General features: G+C 35.0%; 1 protein-coding gene across 2 annotated transcripts in view; it reads right to left on the bottom strand.

Moving 5' to 3' along the window:
• Positions 1–6,754: 6,754 nt before the first annotated feature.
• Positions 6,755–24,314, bottom strand: part of loh (thrombospondin type 1 domain containing lonely heart) — a 700,385-nt gene continuing 682,825 nt past the window's right edge. For both annotated transcript variants that reach the window (XM_089639095.1, XM_089639097.1), the window contains exons 10-16: positions 22,240–22,669; positions 20,615–20,838; positions 17,437–18,054; positions 14,321–14,671; positions 13,528–13,675; positions 9,847–9,924; positions 6,755–9,752 (exon numbers count right to left, since the gene is read on the bottom strand). In XM_089639095.1, coding sequence (XP_089495221.1) covers positions 9,634–9,752; positions 9,847–9,924; positions 13,528–13,675; positions 14,321–14,671; positions 17,437–18,054; positions 20,615–20,838; positions 22,240–22,669 — 1,968 coding nt within the window. In that variant the 3' untranslated portion in view covers positions 6,755–9,633. The remainder of the gene's footprint in view (positions 9,753–9,846; positions 9,925–13,527; positions 13,676–14,320; positions 14,672–17,436; positions 18,055–20,614; positions 20,839–22,239; positions 22,670–24,314) is intronic.

Raw genomic sequence — 24,314 nt, 5'->3', positions numbered from 1 at the left:
ATGGAAGTGGTTGCGATGTATGCATTGCCACCATGTCACGAGAGAGGTTCCATTTTTTACTGCGAAATTTGCGTTTCGACGATATTCGAACAAGGGTTGAAAGAAGACAAACGGATAAACTGGCGCCTTTTCGCGAGATTTTATAAGAGATCGTTGACAATTTCAAAAAATATTACAGCGTTGGCAACGATGTAACGATTGATGAAAAGTTGGAGAAGACTCGTGGTCGGTGCCCATTCAGGCAATATATAGTATATATACCCAGCAAGCCAGGTAAATATGGCATAAAAATTTTAGTGATGGCTGACGCGCGAACCTTTTATACCAATAACATGGAAGTCTACGTTGGAAAAAATGACGGTCCATATGATCACAGCAATTCACCAAGAGACCTTGTCAAGCGTTTGGTAGAAACTATAAGAAACAGCCACCGAAACGTTGTGATGGATAACTGGTTCACCAGTTTGCCCCTATTGAGTGACTTGCTCAATGATTATGGATTGACAGCACTCGGCACTTTTAGGAAGAATAAAGCTGAAATCCCACCCGTTTTTATGACAACTAAGGGCCGAGATATTCACAGCTCCATTTTTGGGTTTCAGAAAGACTGTACTGTAGTCTCGTATGTCCCAAAAAAAATAAAGTAGTGCTCTTGGCTTCAACTATGCACCATGACGGCAAGAAAAGTTCTGAAGAAAACAAAAAGCCGGAAATGATTATGGACTACAACAGAACAAAATGTGGTGTCGATGTTGTAGATGAGATGTGTGCTACCTACTCAGTGTCACGGGCAACCAAAAGATGGCCATTAGTACTCTTTTATGGTCTTCTGAACGTCAGTGGCATCAATGCGTACGTTGTAGTGAAAGAAAATAAAGAACATAGCGGATTGGTTATGGTCCAGAGAAGAATTGTCTTGAAAGATCTGGCTTTGAGTCTTGTGATGCCGCAGATAAAAAATCGATCATCGTTACCTAATTTGTCATCATATATAAAAACCAAAATAAAGTTTTTGGTCAGTGACGACTCGAATGACGAACACACATCCGCCAATGCTGACTCATCCAGGTCACGTCCGCCTATATCTGCTTCTCGCTGTACTGTTTGTGAATGGAAGAAGGATCGGAAAACGAAGACGGTTTGCGAATTGTGCTTCAAAAAGATATGCCGCGAGCATACAACCCCAATTTGTGAGGATTGCTATGATAGAGTGAAGTAGTTTCGTTTTTCGCAAAATATTTGAAACAGTTTGTTTAGTGTTGATTATCTCAATGTTCACTCAGTATAAAGGTATCATTATTTTTTATTATTTTAGGAGTGTACCTAGTTTATTTTCGATACCGATCTCAATTTTGCCAAATTTGTAAGAAAAAAATATTATTGTTGATTTTCGTAAGATAACTAAGAATTTTTTAAAATTTTTTATTGTTTTTTAGGATAAACTCTAAATACAAAAAAATAAACATTAAAACTTGCATTTGTAGTTTTATTTATGAGCAATAGTACCAATAACACAAATACATTGTCAAACATTGAAACTCAAACTTCTTTTTGAAAATAACGGCAATTAAACTCTGTGGTATTTATTACCCGGTAGCGAGTGTTCATGTTCGTAAATACCTAGCGAGTACCGCCGCCGGGTTAATATTGATTCTCTAGAGCAGTGTTCCGCAAAGTGTGCTCCGCGGCACACTGGTGTGCCGTGGCCATTTGTAAGTGTGCCGCGAGTCCCGCGTCACTTCTCACAAAGTGCTCTGTAAATTGGTCTTTAATTTTCTGTGCGGCGCGGCGGCCGGAGGTGGCGTGGGTGGGACTCGATCGCTGCGAAGTGGCCGTGTGCTACGCCGCTACGCTACATTATCACGTGTGCTACACTACATAAGTGGGGTGCTATTGCTACATTATCACGTGATTGCGCACGAGCTATCGGGGTGCATGCGCGTGACAACATAACATTACGAATTACGACGGCAACGTTGCGCCCGCTTGTTTAGTAGTCATTCGTTAATGCTAGTGTTAATTGACTTTTTTAATTGCAAAAAAATATCCCATATTACGTGTATATAATGGATAAATTCTTTAAACGTACCGCAAGTTTGTCAAGTGAAACTAATGATTCCCAAGAAGAAGCAGAGTCAACAAAGAAAAAAACCTAAGCTTTTTGATCGGAAATACGATGAGAGCTATGTGCGTTATGGCTTTATATATTGCGGTGACGAATCGTGCCCAATCCCAAAATGTCTTGTTTGTGGAGAAACTTTGGCTAATAATTCGATGGTGCCCAGTAAACTTTCACGACATTTAACAACTAAACACCCATCGGTGTCTCACGAAGATAACGCCTTCCTTCAACGTATGAAAGACCAGTCTAAGAAACAGGTAACTCTCATGAGTTCGTCTTTCAATACATCAAGCAAAGCGCAAAAAGCAAGCTACGTGATCGCTAATATGCTGGTTAAATCGAAGAAACCTCATTCTCTGATGATGTTGGGGATTCTCTGGGATGTTTTTTTAAATTATGATGACATGCAGCTTTTGTAGTTTAACCTCAAAGTTCGCCGTTATTCGTAATAAGCCTAGTCAATCCTATCCAAAATTTACCTTGTTTTTTTTTCTTTGGTGTACCGTTAAAATTTCTTGATTAGTTAGGTGTACCGTGAACATAAAAAGTTTGCGGAACACTGCTCTAGAGCATTAATTCAACAAAATTTCATGGAATGGAGAAAAAGCAGACATGTTTTTTTTTCTTTTTTTAATATTAATTTAATATTTACTTATTTTTAAATCTTCTATATTTCTACTCTTCCTTTCAATTCCTTTTCTTTTTTATATATTTTGGATTCTCTGGCGCATTAATTTCACCAAATTAAAAGTAAGATTTCACGGAATGATTGAAAAGCTTACATGATTCATGCTTCTTTTTTTATATTTATTTATACATATACTTTTTTCTTTTTGCATATTTTTTAATTCCCTATTTATATTTTTTTTGGCTTATTTTTATTCTCTATTTTCTTCTTATCTCCTTTCTTTCTTTTATCCATTTTTGATTCTCTAGCTTATTAATTTCATCTATATAAAAAGTAAAATTTCAATTTGATAAACTCACATGTCAATAATTTTTTTACTATATTGCTATTTTTGAATTATCATACTTGAATATTCTTTTAGTCTATTCTCTACGTTTATATTATTTAAAATATATAGTTAGCAACTTCTTATATCAACCAAGAAAACTTTTCATATTATTTATAAAGTGCAATAACTAAGTAAAAGTCAATACACTAGACTAAACAAGAATCGCATTTAATAAATCTGCCTATTTCTGACTGTCCTAAAACAGGTAATCTCCTAGTTGGACAGCCAATGATCACTCTAATATGTAAAATGTCATGTTTTTTAAAAATTAATAAATAAATAATGTATTATTTATAACAAATAATCAACAGATAATTAAATAAAATAACCCGAATAACAACCAAATAGAATAAAATGTGATTAAACGTATTCCGTTTAGGTGTTAGGTTAAAACATGGGAAAAGGTATTAGAATTAAATCACAAACCAGTCTATACAAACCTAGCGTAGCCCACAAACTACTTGAAAACTGGGATACAAATCTAAAGGGGACGCGAGCAGGCGTTATTAAAGGGGCATTTTTTTGCTATAGAAAATCACAGTTAGATTAGGTTAGGTTATATATATATTTATTTAATATTTTCAAGATTTTATTTTCTTTAACTGAATTAGTTTGTAGGTAGGTACTGTACCTAACCCGCGCACTGGCTAGGTAAATAACTAGTTGTATCAGGAATATGCACATTAAAAAAATATATATTGTTTCTGTTGTTTTTTGCCGGTTTAGTTTTCGGTAGATTTTTCCGGTTTTTCCCAAAATTTGCAATGTCGTGTGCTTCGTGCGTAATTGGTTTGACAGGCTTTTTGAGAATTGTTGATAAGATTGATGAACTGTTACAGTGGTTAAAGAATCACGGCGTTATACGCAATGAAAAAATATGTGATAATTGTATAAATGTGTGTATATTAAAATCGGATTTTAGATATGTTTGCCAAACAACTTCTACAATAAGTGTTGGTCACAAACGTATTAAAAAGAGGTGTAATTTTAGTGTTTCGGTCAGAAAAAATACTTTCTTTTCTAAATCAAACTTATCTTTAGAAAATATTTGTAAATTTGTGCTATTTTGGGCAATTTTGCAACCACCCAGAACATCGCTTATGAAATTAGAATTAGGAAACAATACTGTAGTTGACTGGTCGTCATTTGAGAAGTGTGTGTACAATGGTGTTATAAAAATAAACAACAAATCGGAGGTGTAGGTGTTATGGTGGAAATAGATGAGGCCAAAATAGGAAAACGAAAATACAATAGGGGTAGAATTGTAAAGGGACAGTGATTTTTCGGTGGTTACGAGCGGGGATCAAAAAAAAGTTCGTTTGTGCGTGCAGTAGAGGACAGAACAAAAGAAACTCTCTTAAGATTAATCAAAGAATATATTTTGCCAGGGACCACAATAATTTTGGATTGCTGGAAAGCTTACGACTGCCTCAAAGACGAAGGTTTTGAACATTATTGTGTTAACCACAGTTTACATTTTGTGGATCCGGAAACTGGAGCACATACGCAACATATTGAACGTTGTTGGAGAGAAGTTCGAAGCAGTGTGCCAAGATATGGAAGGTCAGAAAAACATTATGAGGGCTGTCTGTGCGAATTCCTTCGGAAAAGGTCCCTTCCGAACCCCCACGACCGACTTCATTCATTTTTTAACATGGTGAGCACGGTGTACAATCCATATGATGACACGCAACATCGGCTTGAAATTAGTACCGATGAAACGCAGCAACAGTTCGAACCCCAACCCAGTACCAGTAGTGCCGGGAATGATTTGAATTAGGTACGTTTGTTTTTATTTTGATAATAATTTATTTTGTGAGGTTAGTATTTCCGGCAAATGTCACATTATTTTGTTCTTTGAAATCTCGTGAACAAAAATGTATCATGGCGTTATGATCTTGACGACCGGTGTATATCGTGTATGTGAAATTAAATTATTATGTATGTAAATAATTTAAACGAAATTAAAATTTGAAGTGTTTATTTTTGGTTTTCCCCAACATTTATAATAACTTTTAGTAATAATATAACTAAATTCAAGTATTAATTCAAAGTAAACATTTCATATTTACCGTGAAGCGGAATTCGTAACCTTTACCAAAACAACAATAAAATCGGTGTAATTTCAACTTCTACAAAGTGTTTCATTTAAAAAAAAGAGGAATCTAGCCTTTTGTTCTCAAGTCTTAATTTTAAACAATGTTCAATGACATTATTTCATCTAAATGGCCCAACTCTTCTCTTTTATTTACTGATGGATCCAAATCTCCCGACTCTCCTAACTGTGGTATAGGTATTTAAACTAACCATAATAATTCTAATGACAGAATATCTCATTGAATTTCAAATTAATTTTCAATATTTTCAGCCGATTGCATTATAATAATAAAATTTCTCAAATATACAATCAAAAATAATTTTGAACATTCCCTCGTTCTCTCTGACTCTCTCAGTTCCCTCCAAAAACTTAAATCCAGTCCCCTTCTTCATCCTGACGATCACTTTGTATGCCTTATTCGAATGATGATAGCATCTATTGAAAGCTCTGGAAAAAAATAACTCTCATTTGATTCCTGTTGGCATCATGGGTAATGATATTGCGGATGACTTGGCAAACCAAGGAGCGTCCCATTACCCTCGTAAACTACATTCCCCTATCGGACATTTTTTCCATCATCAAAGATAGATCCCGCAATGTTAAGACAGAGTATTGGCACATTGTTAGTCAATCCAAGGGAGCCTGCTATGACTCAATACAAAGGACTATCCCATCAAATCGTGATTTCAACAATTCCCCATTTTTCCGAAAAATAAATTTCTTCACTTATTCTAATGAGTTACTTGGTTACGATCGGCAACAACATAACTCACTACTCATAAACTCCAATTCATCTCTGGTTCATCTCTGTCAAATGCCACAAATGAGTGCGCCAACAAATATTATTTTTTGATTGGCATAGTGAGTACTGAACTAATTTTAAATGCTTAAGATTATAAGGCAATTGCGTGTTTATTAAAAAGGGGATATTATTTACAAATTTTATTAGATGCATTTTTAAAAATTTAGTTTTAAATTTAGGTTTGAGTCCTAAATATTTGATATGGTTCAATTGAATTTCGGTTATTTTCAAAATTCGTTGGTTTTTTGTTAGGTTTAGGTTGAATTTAGAATAATTCAATTCATTATTCAATGGTTGAAAGTCAGTGTCAGGCCATTTTTTTACCATTTGATTGCTGTTATACCTACAAATAAAGGGATAAAACTCTACTAACAGGTATCTTGCAACTCGTTGAACTTAAATTGCAACAAAAAGCCACCTGCAGATCCTAACAACGGCAGAAGCGTTTTTATCTGCTGGTAATGCATTATTTCCTTCAACTCGTATTGAAATAATTAAAATTCAATAAGTTTCACGGTGTTTATTTCAATTTTATCATTACATATTTAAAATATTACAATCTATTTATTATAAATATACATGTTGTGTTTAGCACATAAATTAAGTTCATCTTTAATACGGGAAAGTAAATTATTTCCGGATCAAAATAATCGATTTCATTTGAATCGTGTAAGAAATCGATATTTCTGTTGATTTTCTGTAATCGAGTCAAAAAATATTCACAATTTTTTTTTAAATTAAACAATTCATCTTTTCAAATTATTTATCTAAATTCTCTAAATAACTTACATCAAATACAAAGTGTTGCCTTCTAAAGTGTATTTTTTTTGAAAAAACATATTTATACGAAGACTAGCATTTAGCATAAATTATACATAATTTCCTTAGTTTTTAATGTAAAAAATCGTCAAACGAAACGAAATAAAGTATAATTATAATAAAATGAGAGATGCATTTTGCACGAAGAATATTGAATACGATAATAAAAATAAACACAATGTTTTAAATAAGCATGCTTATTGCTCAATCTCATCCCTATGATAAATTAAGCATGTCACATTTACATACAAAGCACTGAGAATCAGGGCACCCATTTTCTGGTTATGACCAAAGAGTTCAGGAATTACGCATACGTATTATACTTTTAAAAAGAGTGTAATAGAGAATAAACGTGGTTTTAATTATAAACAGTTAAATAGTTGAAAGAAAGGCGTGGGTCGAAAAACAATGCACTTTTTCCACTACAATAGCAATAAATTTGACTTCAATATAGTGAAGTTTCATTTTGCTTTTAACAAAAAATGTTTTTACAGATGAGCATTTTAATATAGTGTATATTAATTTTTAATATTATATATTGACCTGTTTCGAGACCTAAAAAAATATGCTTTTATAATTGATAAAATTTCACATTTATATAATAAACCAGATTAAAGAGAATTAGAATATTAAAAATGAATGATAAAATATTGTCATCGGAAAAAAACCAAGAAAAAAGCCCATTTACAATTTTATCCTAACACACGTGAGATTGTTTCTTTGTTGAAAAATAATTTGAAGCAATATGTAAAAAAGAGTAAAAACACAAAAATACTATAAAAAACTTACACGTCACATTTTAAATACGATGGCAATGTTATCTATACACAATATTAACTAGAACTAGTATCATAGCACTAAACCTATCCTAAAGCAAGCATTACAATAAATGTTTTTATTAATTTAACACCAAGAATTCAAACAACTTCCCGGAAAATAAATTATTAAGTTTCAACCTTCCATTTTATAAAATAGTGTTACGAATTATTATATTTTTGGTGAAAAATCGTCTGTTTTTTGTTGTTGTTTGAATATCAAATACCAGCAGACGTGTTCCCGGCGTTGCTTGGGGTTATCCGCAGGAGATAGACATATATCTACTATCGTGGACTTTACTGTAGGCCTTTTAAAGATATACCCCTTGCCTTGCCGGGACCCGCTCTATCAACTGAGCTAATGGGACCCTTTCTCCTTGGGTCATATTTAACTGTATCATACTTCGAATAAGAACTATCGGCATTGCCTTCATTTTTCTCACCGCGCAAGGCAAGACAAGGGTCCTGGGTTCGAGTCCTAGATGTTACCGTATCTTTTTCTGATTTTTCTCTTTAAAATATTCGTTTAGGAATTGCTAATATAGTCTTCAATAATTAAATATTACAATTTGAGGTTTTATTCACAATTTATTCCAAAAAATAAAATATTATTTTCATGTATCTCGTAAACTTTAGCCAGCGTTAGCAATGGAAGCGCTCGAAAATATTTTTTTTATGACTTAATTACAAAAAATCGACTTTTCTCTACTCTTTATAAAAATAATATATATATATATATATATATATATATTATTTTTGGGTTTTAAAGGTTTATATATATATATATATATATATAAACCTTTCGGAAGAAATTCTCTAAATGATTGGTAAAATCATATCAAAATCCGTTGCATAGTTTAGAAGAACTCGAAGCGTACAGACAGACGCGGATAGTGACTTTATTTTATACTATTTAGAGATAAAATTGTTTTGTTTTAAAACATAATGATTTTGTGAAATTCTTGGCGTCTTAATATGCAATTTTACGAAATCAAATTTGCAGGCAAGTTTACTATGAGAATCTAGAATTTATACATCATGCCCTTTATTATTTAAAACACATTTAACGCAATCAACATTGGAAAAATATTCAGGTGAAATTTGTTGGGACGAAGGAACCAATCGACAATTTTTTCTTCATATTTCAAATTAAAAATACATCTCCTTGTTCAAGGTGAAAACGGATCGGATATACGTCATTGCATAAACATTAACTAATTAGTTAAATAATACTCTTTATTCCATATATTGGTATCCGTAGTTAAATTATCTCATCAGGTTCGTTGGAAAGTTGAGAACAACCAAAACCAGCTATCTTTTGCAAGTAATGAAATTGCGTTAAAGAATTATTATTTTAATTTATTATATTGTCAAACCACAAAGTGTTTGCTTTCTTTTGAACAAATACAAGGAATTTCATCCCCCTTTTACACGTAACGATGAACAGTCCTTCGAGAGTAATAATAAACCATTTTTAATATTACCTTGTTTAGTATTATTTTTCTTTGTTCTTTAGAACTTGTTATTAGCTTATATGTTAAATGTACACATTCTAATATGCTGTTACGTGTAAACGTGTTACTATAAACAGAAAATAATTACACATTTTTATCACAAATTCAAAAAAGCCAATTTTAAAAGTGCAGTGGCATTTATAATAACCGAAAAATGTAACTATCGCCTATCAGGCCAAATATACCAACCGCGTATTGACAGATAGCTTAAATTCAATTTCACTAAAGCTTGACAAAATGAACGAGATAAGATTATTAATATTTTCTATGTGTTTATGGACCTTCGAAATGGCTCTACTTATGTCACTACCCATCTAAGACCTCGCAATGGTGAATGAATGCGTGCGTGTGTTCTGTCCACTGTCCACTGTCCACAGGAGGTGCAGGTGTCAGCAGTCAGTTTAGTAGTAAGTTCTAGTAGTGTCTAGGACCCCGGGACGGAGCGCGTTATGATAGCGAGAGCGCGCGCTGGCACGCCGCGCAGCACGACGTCGCGTAGTACTTGTAGGGGCAGAGCCGCGCCTGTACCGCCAGGTGGCAGCTCGTTATCTTGTCGATGCATTCGCCTAAGAAGAACACACCAAAATACAATTAATAAGGGTATACTTAAAAGAATTCGCAATCTGGTATTCATAGATGGCGCTAATTCAATTATTTTACCTGATGAAGGTGTATCGTCCAGCGAATTTTCGTTTTCTCGTTCTCGTTCTCGTTCTCGTTCTGACTTCGGAGCTGGAGCTAGAAATTGGAAAATAGTTGGATATTTATTTTATTTTCGTGGAAAGCAATCATCACTTTGTCGCTCGACGCAATAACACATGATTAAACAAATGCTTTCACTTTAACAACACCATTTTAATATCCTACCCGTTTTGATTTAGTTAAGCTTCATCGGGGATAAAGCGGGAATTTGGGAGGCAGGTTTGTGTACCGCCCCCCCGGGAACCATTCATTGAATAAACAACACCTCTGCTACGGTTCGCTAAGTTTCGTGACTTTGCAGGGGTGCCCGGGTTCATGGGGCGAGTTTTGTCTAGGTTTTGGCGGCGGATGCGTCCAGGCTTTAAATTACTTTAAATAGTTTAAGATCGTCTGCAAAAACTTAAGTAACTAACTAACTGTCGTTAAAAATATTGCAAATGTCGTTCATAAAAAAGGTAATAGAACAGTACCTACACTAACGAATGCCAAAAAATAATATGTCGATACCCCCTTTTTTTAAATAAAAGAAATACAATCATTCCCGGGTTACGAATAACCTGACAATATTTGAAAATCTCCTACTAACACCACAGTAAGCGGTAAATGTTGCTTGTAAGCCAGCCGAGGAATTTAACACACTACTCCTGGGTGGGACCCAAACGCGATGTCAACTCAGCCACCGACCGGCCATTTAGTTCAACACTTCTTTTTGAAGTGAAACTTCTTTACGCGCGTCATGCAATTTCGAGGACCGGAGTAAAACCGACTCATGACCGAAACGAAAATGCGGGTACCCCCACCACCGATTAAAGTTCATTTGATCTAGTCAAAGTTTTGAAGTAACATATAAATGCTTCTTAGCTCATCCCGACAACTGGCGTTGGTGGTGTAATGGTCAGCATAGTTGCCTTCCAAGCAGTTGATCCGAGTTCGATTCTCGGCCATCGCACATTATTTTTTTGTTTTTAACGCCTTTTTCATTCAATATCTTATTTTTTAGTAGGTCAGAACATTTTTTAAAAGAAAATAATATTGCAAAATAATAAAAACACTTATCTCACTGTGATAAAACATTACTCCGCTAGAGCGCGCTTTGCGTTATTGTGTTGGATTAAAATTATTATCTAATCCGTATATTATGATAATTGTATTACATTTATTTAATTAATTTATTTATTTTGATAATATGTAATAATTTACAGAAAAAAAAATTAAAACTATCTCCCTCTGATAAAATATCCGTTCGCTAGAGCGCACTACGCGATCTTGTGTGGGATTCTATTTCTGTACATTGTACATTATTTTTAAAAATATATTATATTTTGGGTGTGATGTAGGTAACATTATAAAACATAACAAGCTCTCATATTTTCAGAACCTACATAATATAATCAATTTATGCGGCTTTGCTTACAGTTGGTGCTCAGCGTGGTTGGCTTTCAATCAGTTAAGCGAGGTTCGATTCTCGGCTGTGGCATTTTTGAAGTGAAACCTTGTTGAGGTGGGGGAGCCGCTCACGAACGTTCTCTCTCTTCTCTTCTTTCCTCTCTCTCAGACACCAGCGAACTGCGCCACGCCAAGCATCAGCTGAAACTAGAAGTTTCACTTCTGTCTTGCGTAGGCTTGACACACCCACTTTTTTTAATTTCAGTTCTGTTTGAAAGATAACTTTTAACCAGTGCAACCCATTTCCACCAACTCCAGCTTTATACAGTTTTTCTACAAGAATAGCATGACAAATCTTACCATTTCCACCAACTCCAGCTTTATACAGTTTTTCTACAAGAATAGCATGACAAATCTTACCGAACGTTTTGCTGAAGTCAGTGCAAATTCAAGCTTCTTTGATATTCAATCGTAAATGAAATATTTATAGAGCATAAATGATAAGTAAGTGTTGATTTTCCGGTTATAAATCAATGCTGTTCAGGATTTAATACAAGGTGATGGCAAAAGAAATGTTATAATATGAATGTGCCATAATTTTTGCAAATGTCGTCAAATATTATTGTGCTTTGGCATCGATGTTGTAGACAGAGAGAGAAATATATGAGAACAAGCAATGGCGCGACACACACACGAAGAACGCAGAATTATTTTTAGTGCTTATTTGACCAATTTCCGGTCTGTTGTTTTAACACAGGTGCGGCAAAAGTAATGTCACAGAAGGCCTTGGATCTTCCACCCCAGATATAATATTTAGTCAGTGAGTGCTTCCATCAAGGGGTCCCAGGAAGAGGGTGGAGGTGAGATACGGATATAAACTTCGACCTCCAGGATGTAAGGAAGGAATGCTTGCAGGCATTCTGATTTATTCTGACAGCCAGTAAGTTGCATTGCAAAACTAAGAAAATGTTAAATTGATTTCGATGTTTTGGAATGTCTCGTATGCTTGTTCACGGCGCACAGTGGGCTGAAAATCGCCTTTCATAGACATAGAGACTTGAATTTTCAAGGGTATTTTTTTGGCTAGAAATGGATTCTGCTAATCATTACTATGCTATAAAATTTCGTATAAAGCATGTACAAATGAAGGAGTTATCATTTCTTTAAAAAAAATTGTATGGCACTGATATTAAAAATGAGGCTATCTCTGGAATCATAAGGTTGGCCATTATATCCTTACGCACAGATACACTACTATTTATTTGTATGTTTTTGACATACTTCGTATTGTGGCGCAACTTGCGCTTTTTTTAAAAAAAAATCCTCTTAGTTGAAAAAAAACTTTTTTATGTTGATGATATGCTTTACATACGAGTATGCTTTGTCTAATTTACAATAGTTTATTGACATTATAAACCAAAACAGTCTAAGAAATAACAAAAGTTTTATTTGTTGTTTTTGTGTTTAATTCGAAGAACTCCATTTATTTTTGAAAAATGTTACTAAAATTAATTTTAATTTTCAAGTTCTGCAAGTATTTTATTTTGTATTTTAGTTACAGCTGTTTCGATTTGTAAGGTCATTCTCGTCTAGCCAATCAATAATACATTCTAAATCTTTAATTAAACATCAGATAAAATAATCATTTTTCGCCTTTCAGATAATTTTGATAATTTGTGTTTAATTCGTAAATTTACAAAATTGATTTCATTTATAGGAATACCAATTTTGAAATTAAAGCATACAAATATATTTTTGAATTATTTCGATTTGTAAGCAAAGAGAGTGAAAATGTGGAAACCAAATGCATGAATTATAATCAATGCATCAATCAATTACACTCCTTTCTTCGCTCATTCGCTCTATATGCCCAAACCATCTAAGCGTCCCTTTCTTAATCTTACTCATTACGCTTACATCCGCCCTGCACTCTTTGCGGATCTCAACATTCCTCACACGATCATAAATGGTTTTACCACACATACGACTTAGGGATCTCATTTCAACAGCATTTAATCTACTTTCATCCTTTCTCTGCAAGTTTCATGCCTCACTCACATCAGGGTAGGTACCAGCACTCCATTGTGGACTGCTAACTTCGCTTCTTTGTCACAGTTTTTAAGTAGAGTTAAGTTGAGGGGACCTAACCTAACCTAATATTGAGTTGTTTAATAAAGGTTACGACGTCATTTACATGCAACATGAAGTTTTTAAATTATAAAATTGTCTTATTATTATGATATTCACACTTACTGAAACTTCCAACTTGATGACAGTGCGAGGGAACGCAATCCCTGTTGGCTGCGGGTCGCAGTCCCTGGCAGGTGGCCCCGGGGGCCCCGGCAGACCCCTGGCAGGTCACCAGGCGGCCCTGCTGCGTACTGCCGCAATTCCCCGCGCACTGCAATAGAACGAGGCTTTGTGTTGACTGGAGTTCGAGATTTAAGATGTATAAAAATATTAATGGCTACTAAAACACAAAGTACAGTAGCACACTGATTGTCCTTCTCACTAGGGATTATTGTTCCCAGAATAATATTATTATATACCGTAATAAATGATAAACTCATTTCGATTTTGAACGTCGAAACAGCAGCTGATACAATAATATTAACAATCTTGCATTTTAGTCAAGTTTCCATAGTAGAAGTTTTGCCCCTTTGTATGTTACAACAGCAGTTATTAGAATGTGTGCAAAAATTTACTTGTCACATAGTCATCTGTTCATTTTTCTACCCAAATAAAAACATTTGTGAATGCTCACGTAATGTACGTATGTTGTATAACTTTGTTCATTTGAAATTCACTGGACGAATGAAAACTAATTTCTACTAAGCCCGTTATCTCACGGGTCGGTAAGTAAGTCGGTCTGTTCAGTGTGGAACTTTTCTGCGCAGAATCTTAAGCAAGCAATCAGTTTATGTCGATTTCTAGCGAAATTGTGCATTTTTGACAGCAATTTTCAACCAAATCGGTTAGAGAGCTATACTATTTCCATTTAACGAGTCCAACGAATTAAACGGTTTTAAATGAAATAAATACTAACTTGTGACCAATCGCTCACGAACCACTGCGGCTGGCAGTCGGCTCTGAGCAGGTTGGGTGGGCAGGGCCGCTCCGGGTCGGGCCTCTCGCGGGCCGGGCAGCCCGACCCGACGCGGTGCTGGCCCCGGTTGTACACCAGGCACACCACCTCGCGGCTCATCTTGCCGTTGATGGCGCACGGATCGGAGCAGGGCGACCACGGACCTGTGAACCACTTGAAGGACTGTGTGGCGCACTTTCTGTCGCTGGAGCAGGCCCTGGAGTCCACTGGCTTCTTCTTCTCGTCGCAGCCCGAGGGGTCTGCGCAGCGCACCATGCGCGTCTGCACGCCCCTCCCGCACTCCTCAGAACACTGTGAACGTTACACCGAACATTCTAAGCAATCACATGATAATCCGAAGGGTTTCAAATCTTCAAGATGTTAATGACGTTACCGTCATTGGTGGATGTAGACGATGAAATTAAAATTTAATAATCTGCGTTAGAAAATTTGTTAACTTTATTCTGTAATTACAAAACAAAATTTGAAAACTGCACTAACCATATGCATTCAAATTGATAGACTAGGCCATCAGCGAAAGTCGAACTAACCAAGTTGCGCAAAGGGGCATGACCATTTCACTTTTTGTAATTTGTTGATAATTAATCTGACAGTATACAGGCAACTCACCAGTATCACCATTTAGTCCGCGAAAATAAAATCTGCTTACGAATCACCTCTCCTTTTTACAATGGCACGCAAATTGATGACTGAGTAAAAAATCCCAAATACAGTGAACAAAAGCTCGGTTACTTGCTTCCAGAGCTTAATAGTTTGTTACCTTACTCATTTTTAGTGTCACTTTTACGAAAATTCCGATCGTGAACAGAAAAGTCCCACAATGGACTGCACTGAAAACTGTTGCCTTATAAACTTTAATTTTCTGCGCAAGATCTGGTTATTTCAATGTTTTTTTATTTCAACTCTTTAGCGTTCAACGTGAGCGGGAGCACACAGAGAGCGGTCAGGAGTTCCGAGTTCCGCGTTCGACGTTCATTAGAATGTACTGATACTACAACAACAACGCACACAGCGCGCAGTCAGACCGCGGCGGTCGAAACGGAACGTCGCGTTCTAAGAGTTCTTTTCTCGCCGAGGCGCAGAACGCCAGAACGCCGCGATGTCTGAGGTTACAAACACGGAAAAGTTAATTGAATTGGTTAGGGAAAGGAGTTTATTATACGATTTAAGTGATGTAAATTATAAAAACTTTTATGATAAAATTTATGATAGTGATAAAATGCTAGATTTTTTGAAAAATAAATATGAAAAAAAAGCCAAAATGGATGGAGTCGATCATTTTTTTAAGTTATGCGCAAACTTTTAAGACATTCCCACCTAGAATGCAAAGTGTGGTAAAGCTTGAAATGGCTACTCTATTTGCCTAGTACGAGCTACAAGTGGCAGAAGGGAGTGAGGCATCAGTCAATCAAATGTCTTGCAGTTCTACACCAAATTCGGAGTCGGTTCCAAGTCCCTATGATCAGAGTTCAAGTTCGTGGGCCGTTCCTAGCCCTGTTTCTCAACAGTTTCCGGAACCTGCTAATTCATCTAATCAAGAAAATAGGGTGGTTTACGTCCTTTCACCACAATCAACTCCAACATTTCAAACAATTAGTACACCAAAGCCGACTGAAAACCTAACAGAATATTATGAAAACAAATCGTATTCGTTACATAATTCTAAATATTCTAATGTATTTTCTTATCCTTAATAAATAAATACATACCTTAAAAATACAACCAGCCTTTCTTTTGATGAAACACAGTTCCTCCAGTTAGTATTTTGTTTTTAGATATCGGCTTGTATGATAATATATATATATATATATATATATACAATTCATTAAAACTTTTAATCGACATTCGAAAATAAATATATAATCGTTGTTCATCTTTAAGTAAATACTGAAAAATACTAGTAAATTCGGCTTGTGTTGATTGGGTGCACCCAATACTTCCTTTTCTTTTTAGAAGCTGCTATGCTCAACAAGAGAAATAATTCTTCATCGGATGATGAACTTTCTAGTGACATGTTGCATAATGCAAAGCCCCAAACGAAACTAGAACGCGAGAATTTGAACGCCGCTTGTGTGCTTTAGAACTCTTGAGCGGTCAACGGTCACTAGAACGCAGAACTCTGACCGCTCTCTGTGTGCTCCCGCTCTTAAGGTTATTCAAAGCATTCTAGAATACTCCTTGTGCCAAAAATGTGGTCACGTGGTTTGCCTCCGGCTCGTCGCTAAATACAAAATTATAGCATATAATTCATTGCAATTTGCAAAAAAATATATTGTTACACAATTCCTCCAGATATTTATTTAAAATTGAACAGTAACCTTTAATAATCCGCGAGAAATCACGGGATTATGTTAGAAAATAACGCTTTCTCGAAAATGGAAAAAGTACAGACCTTCGAAAAATCACTAAATTTCTCTTTGATTGTCAAGATTAACCCTAAGAAATTTAAACAAAAAAGCTCTTTTCAAAAAAAGAATTCAAATAATTTTCCGATAAAAAAATTCTAAATTATATAAATATACTTTATCGCTTGCCTAAAAAAAATTGTAAACACAATTTGTGCCATAATTTTAAAATGACACTTAACTATTTAAAATATTTAATTCATAACGAATCTGAATTCATTGAACCAGAACGGTTACAATCACTCACAAAATGATAATTCATCGCATCTTTAAAAAGTTATATAAAGTCATGGAAAGTGATGAAACAAAAACTTTATTAACTGGGTTAAGTAGGTTAGGTTAGGTTAAAAAAAATCTCATCGTTTCTAATGACTTTATATCACTTTTTAAAGGTGTGTTGAATTGTCACCGTGTTGAGTTATCATGGAACCGTAAAAACCAACTGAATGCAGTACAATAGTAGACTTAAATAAAATATATTTAGTTGACAAAATGTTATATCAATGCAAAACTTTCAGTTAAAAAAAAACATTATAGCCACTATTTAATGGAAATTCGAGATTTTGGTTAACTCGTGTAACATGTTAATTACAAAATGTTGTTGTACGAATACAAAATGAAAGCGGTTGTTATTACTATTGTATTATTTACCTCCTGTGTCCACTCCGAATAGATCCAAGCGTTTCCTGCCTTCCAATGTCCCCCATTCCTGAAACCGTTTACACCTCCGATCTCATTGCTCAAATCGTCAGTTCTATCACCGACCTCAGATGGTTTCAGTCTAGTTTCATTCGATACCCTGGTAATAATCGAGGTTCCGGATCCATCTGTGAATCTGTCAACATCGTCTTTGTCGCGGAAACTTCTTGAACGAGATCCAACTCGAAGAATTGGTTCTTGTCCTCTCACTTGGTTGACTTCAGGATCGGATTGCCTAATCGAAGGGTCGAACTGACGACTTTCAGATTCCGGTTGCTTATTTGAATCATATTGGTTCCTTCCCGATTCAGGATGCCTACTTCCTGACGATGAATCATACTGCCTGTTGTTTCCGGATACGGGTTGTCTGATTGACGGTTCGTATTGCCTATTGGCTGAGTCATAGTTTCGATTTGTTCGGTCGTATTGCCTAATCGACGGGTCATATTGCCTGTTCGATGGGTTTATCTCGTTGGTGTTAACTGCCGTCTCAGGATTGCCGGGGCATTCAGACTGTTGGCATTTCTGAACCAAAGACAATTGTTTGTCCAGGCAAAGAAGGTCGCTGACCTATAAAACAAACATTTATATATTATTATAAAACAGTATGTTATGCATTTGTATGAAAAATGAACAATCTAAATGGCGACCCTTAAATTTGGGTTGGACGTAGATAGACATTTTATATTTTTGCTACGAAAGATTAGAGCAAGATTTATAAAAAAACCTAACCTAACCCAATGACCTCTTTCATCACATTTCATTTTCATCACGAGATCACATTTAACTTTGATTAAAATAGTTAATATAACAGTTTGATTAAAAATAATAATTCGTCTATTTCATAATAAGTTCAACAAACTTATCCCAAAGGAACGGATCAAACAAAAGCTAAATTGGATGCACTTCAGTTCGTATCTAAGAAGAAGTCGTAATGGCAGCTTCCTATCAGTTTTAACGTGATGCGTCAAAACACTAATGTATATTACACAAATAAAATGATGACTAATGCACTATTAAATATCAACTACTTATCTCAATTCATTGCGCACGTGCTCACGTGAATATAACTATGGATAAGACGCCCGTGTTCATGAAAAAAATTATGAATGTGTTTATAATGTATACAATTTATAAATATTTGATTTATTTGAATACACTGTGTGAAATAACCACATGGCAGTATGTATGTCTTATACACGATCTTGATCCATTGAAAATATTTGAACAATAAATAAATAATAGAAAAAAAATTGCACTTGTCCGGGATTTGACCCCTGGACCTCTCGAAACAAAAGCAAGAATAACCCCAAGACCAACGAGGCATGTTTACAAACAAAAGAATCAGCAAACATTTTAAACTCACCAGCAAATACATCTCCGAACATATAAACAAAATATTATTTTCACATTTACGCCATCATACCGCAGTTTGGTTAATTTGCTTCACTGTCATGTATGAAAATAGTGATCGCGGTAAAGCAAATATTATTCATATGGGTAGTTATGGGTATATAGTTTCGCCTCAGAACAGAAATCTTCTGGTGAAGTGGGTTACTTTCATGTTTGTAATATTGATCATGTTATTACAATTAACGCCCGGGTTGCAGGCAAATAAAAAAAAAATAATAAAATATGGGGATGTATGTGAAAAAAGAAACGCGTGAAACGCCCGTAAGTGAAGGCTCTTTGAACAAATTCAACTAAGTTTTGATAGATTCATAATCTATTCTAATATTTAAGTTGATTGTGTGTTTGTGGCGGACGGGCGGACGGCGTGGATTTGATTTGTATGCAAATCTAGTTTTATTTCGAGGCTAATGAAAAATTGCAGACTTGACCTTCGAAACAAGAAGAAGCTCACTGTCTACATGAGATTTCGAAAAACCACCCCCCATCCCCTTTCCTACCCCCTTAAGCAGTATTTTGATGCAACTTGATGAATTAAATGAAAATTTTTCGTGAAAAATAAGACGAAAATAACTGTCTACAAAAATTTTACAAAATTCTTCACTAAACAGATCAGCTATAAATAATGTATTAATTTCCATATATTCATAAAGTAAAGTCTCGGTGTGGTTTTGATTTATATATGAACCTACAATTTCATTCCGCGATTGACGAAATTTTAAATACTTGAAATTCAAATGAAATCTAATTATACCTTACTATAATTATATCCCAGTAAAGATATAATAATTTGTATTCCAGGATGTGGGGAGGTGAGTGCAATCCCACACGTCCCACAAACATGTATACATATTTTTTATAAAATAGGTATGTGAAAAATGAAAAAAAATATATGAAGAAGAATAAATTAACAACAGAGTACAACTATGCAGGGCGTGGTATAATTATATATCAAAGCTCAGAGTTCAAATCCCAAAGCTCATAGCTCAAAGCTCGAAGCTAAAAGCCTTAATTTCGAAGTTCAAAGCTGCGAGCTCAAAACTAAAAGCTCGGAGCCAAAATCTAAAATCTAATAGCCCAAAGCACAAAACTCGATTCTAAAATCTCAAAGTTCAAAGTTAAAAGCTCAAAACTCAAAACTCTGATCTAAAATCTAAAAGCCCAAACCTCAAAGCTTATAGCTTATACCCCAGAGCTCAAAACACAAAGTTCAAAGTTTGTAGCTCAAAACTCGAAGGTGTAAGCTAAAATCTCAAATTTCAATGCCCAAAATTCGAAGCTCGAAGCCCGAAAAATCCGTCAACAAACGTTATAATCAATTTGAGAGACGATCCGTTAATTGAGGAGCGTTTTCAGAAAAGCTCATGAATGAATTCGTTTATTTTTATTTGTATTCTTATTCTCTATGTACGTGTCTACGAAATGGTTAATTCAGATTTAAAAAAGTAAAACCTGCTTTACGTCCAATAAATAATAATTACAGAATTTTACAAAATGAAACATCTATGCACATACATCGATATAAAAGCGAAATAACAAGGTAGCTGTAAAATATCAAAAGATCCATTATTATCTTATTTCAATATGTTTGAGTAGGCCCCCGGTTAAATAAAAGATTAATTAATTCTGATGGCCTATCACTAGGTATTATGACTTTTTTATTTTTGACTTGTGCAATAATGGTTGTAATAATAATTATAATGCGGCCAATAAGGCCTACCTTGACATTGAGCGCGCTGTGCGCTACGTCCTGCCGACAGTGCACGACGCGGGTCTGCGTGCCACAGGGGCCGGAGCAGGGGCCCCATGTGGTGGGGGCCCAGCGTGGCGCGCACGGGCCACCGCAGGAGCGGGGCGCGCCCACGGGACGGGGGCCGCAGCGCCGCTCGGGTACGGCCAGCTGCCCGGCGTCGCGTACACACGAGTACACCGGGCTTTGGACACCTGGGGAATTCAATTAAATTTAAACTGTCATGTGAGGAAGGAAAATAGGGAATCCACCTTAGTTAATAAATGTTTTCTTGTCATAGAAGTTGGTACCATACACTGCGGTGGACTGAAAATTTTGAAATAAAGCAAGAGAAAGGATTCGGAAATAATGTGGTAGTGGGTACCCCAACAACTTAAAATAAGATCAAGGAAGAAGCGGATAGACTAGGTACGGAGGATTGGAGCAGAACGAGAAAGGACTTGAGGCAAATTGTTACTAGGTACCGTAGCCTGTGGAGAGCATTTGTGGAGGAAACCAACTGGTATGCTGTGCCGTGACGATTGTGATGATAACAATATTATTTTATTAAGAAATCGCTAAGAATATTACGATTTTCATTACGAGCCTTGTTCCCAACTATCGGGACATTGTCACCATAGGTGAATTGGAGTTTCTTCATCCTCTTCACATTTCCTGCATCTATTGGTGTTTTCCACTCCCAAAAACTGCATGTATCTCCTGAGACGGTGTCCCGTTTTTCCAATGTTCGTAGTCACTTTTCAGTCAGTCTTTGTAAAATGATTCTCCTAAATCGAATTCTCTGTATGAAAAGCAGAAAAAGCACATAGAAGCTGTCCAAAGAAAATGTTTATATCACTTGAACTTCAAAAGACATGTGAGGTAACTTGCAAGCTTTATGTATACTATAAAATTTATTGATGCTGATGTTCTTGCATGCACTTGATGATCTTTTACTAAACAGGTTGTTAATAAAGTTGAATTGCTTACTAAACAGTATAACTACAAAATTATGTTCTATTCAGACTCAAATACTATTTTCTCGTCTTTACTTCAAACAAATGAAGCATTGGGAGGAAAAGATGTATTATCGGCCTGACGCCCTTTTTTTGTCTCGGTCAAAGTCAAAACCCGCCAAATTAATCTCGACGCGATTTAGCATTATCAATGCTTTTCCTACAAAATAAAGTTGGTTGTTTTCTAGCAAAAATCTTAAATGAAAATATTTTTTTAATGTAAAATACCATTACATATTGAATAATTTGGCGAGTTTTGAATAAGCCGACGCGACGCAGCAAAATTGGTAAACCTCCTGACTGGCAATCAGAAGGCTGCGGGTTCAATTCCCGTCGGCGACATGGTTTTTTTTCTCAGAAGATTTTTTTAATTTATATGGGTGCTTCAGACTAATAATTATTGCTTAAAAATAATATGTTATCCTTTGTGCTTTGTAGAGAAACCTTGTCTTTCAAACATTAGTTTATCTTCAAAAATAAAAATACCTATATATTTTATAAGTCGTTAGTTTTGTTAGTTTTCCGAATGAAAGAATTCAAGTACTTATGGAAAATAACGTTTCATACGGGTTATACGATATAATAATGTTAAAAAGTTACCCGCGCAAGGTTTAGTGCAGGGAGTGTATTTGACGATCTGCCACAAGAACCTCCTCCTTCGATGTCTCGGGCTTCCGTGGGGCTGATGCGGCTTCTCGGATTCCGTCGCCAGAACTTCCGGGCCAAACGGAAACTTCTCTTGATCTGGTTTTGATTTCTGATCTATCCCATTATCCACCATTTCATTCACATTTTTCGGCGGACTCTGATTCTGGCCTGGGGCTGAAATAGAATTATCATCTTGGTCTGTTCTCGGACGGTGCTGTTGACGGTTTGGTGGCCCTTGGTGCCGGGAAGACGAGGAGTTGACATGCACTAGTACTGGAGCAATCGCCGGTCTGGCTACCGGAGCTGCCGGAGTGTCTTCATCAGCTGGGATCTGGATGGTATACTCGTATTTTATGCCAGGGTTGGGATGTTGATATAAGATCTGAAAAAATATCATAGATATTTTAGCGTAATCTATTTTTTTATTTTTTATTATTATTTTTTTAAAATTAAACAAACACATTGTATTTAACCACGAATATTTATTATTTTACACATCGACCGGTTTCGCTTAAACCAAGCTTCATCAGGATATAATAATAACTAGCTATTATTTTATTTTTATTTTTTATTAGTAATTATTTTTTATTTTTAATAATATGTTTACATGGTACATAATTCATTTTACATCTTGGGTCTTTTTACTACTCTTCCATTGAAAGCATTTGCTTGTGTATGGAAGGGGAGTGTACATAAATGTTGTTGTTAGTTAGTACTTAAATAATTCATTGTACATAAATGTATGTTTGCTGTAGTATTTTTTTTGATAGTAGTGAAGGATAATATATTAATATAATAAATTTTTAAAAAGAAAGGAAGTTATGGAAAACTAAGGATATTTATGAGATTAATTAAGTGACAGTAGTTTTTTTTTTCAGAATATTTTTAAAGTGTCTCTTGACAGAGAGCAGTATTCGGGTTTTATCATTAATGCTTCTGATTTCTTCTGGTAGACGATTGAAAAAAGTTCTTCCCTGGTAAGTATAATGATGTTGTGCAAAAGACGTATTTAGTTTTGGGCATAGAAAAACATGTCTAAGTCGCGTTCTGTTTTCATTTAAAAAATGATATTTATCTTTTTCTTTTATAATTTGGATTAATGAGTTTTTAATATATAGGTGTTTAAATGTAGGTACTTGAAATTCTTCAAACAGGCGTTCTGCTGGGTAGTCAAAGGATTTTTTAATATAATTTTAATAATTGTTCTTTGTATAATTTCAATTGGAAGAAGGTTACATTTATACGCGGATCTCCAGCTAATAATAGCGTATTGTAAAGTGGATTGAACTAAGGCATAGTAAATTAAATATAGATTTTTTATCGACAGAAAGTTTCTAATTCTTAAAAATATATATATTAATTTTATAATTTTGTTTACTACTTGACCTATTTGTTCCTTCCATTTCAGATTTTTATCAATAATTATATAGATATTTAATTTTATTTGTTGTTTTTAGTACTGTACAGTTTGATTTGAAATAGTTTTGGCTGTGAATTTTAGTATTATTATGTATGACAATGTTAAAATGTTTAGGAGTATCATTTGTATGGATTGCAAATGGAATTACAAATGTCTTTTCATTATTAAGTGACAGTAAATTAGTGTCGAAAAAATTCTTGGGCGTGTCGATGTCTTTTGTGGCCTTTAATTCTACTTTTTCCCAAGTCTTATCACTTATTATTAATACTGTATCATCGGCGTATGACGTAATTTGACCATGTAAAGGTTGAAAAAAAATATCGTTTACATATATAGTAAATAGAATTGGTCCAAGCACTGTACCTTGGGGGATTCCAAAGCTTGTAATCTCTTGATCACTATTAACACGATTGATTTTTACTACTTGAGGACGGTTTTTTAAGTAGTCGGTGATCCATTTAATCGCGTTGCCTTTTATGCCGATATTATTCAATTTTTTTATAGTATCTCATGGGATATGCTATCGAATGCCTTTCTAAGGTCAATAAATATACCCGCACATTTTTTACCTTTATATCCTGATGAAGCTTGTGTAAGGCGCCAGTGT

This window comes from Hesperophylax consimilis, chromosome 13 (genome assembly GCF_061612785.1).
Source record: "Hesperophylax consimilis isolate HC1 chromosome 13, BYU_Hcon_1.0, whole genome shotgun sequence".
NCBI classification, from domain to species: domain Eukaryota; kingdom Metazoa; phylum Arthropoda; class Insecta; order Trichoptera; family Limnephilidae; genus Hesperophylax; species Hesperophylax consimilis.
This window is presented reverse-complemented; position numbering and strand designations above follow the sequence as displayed.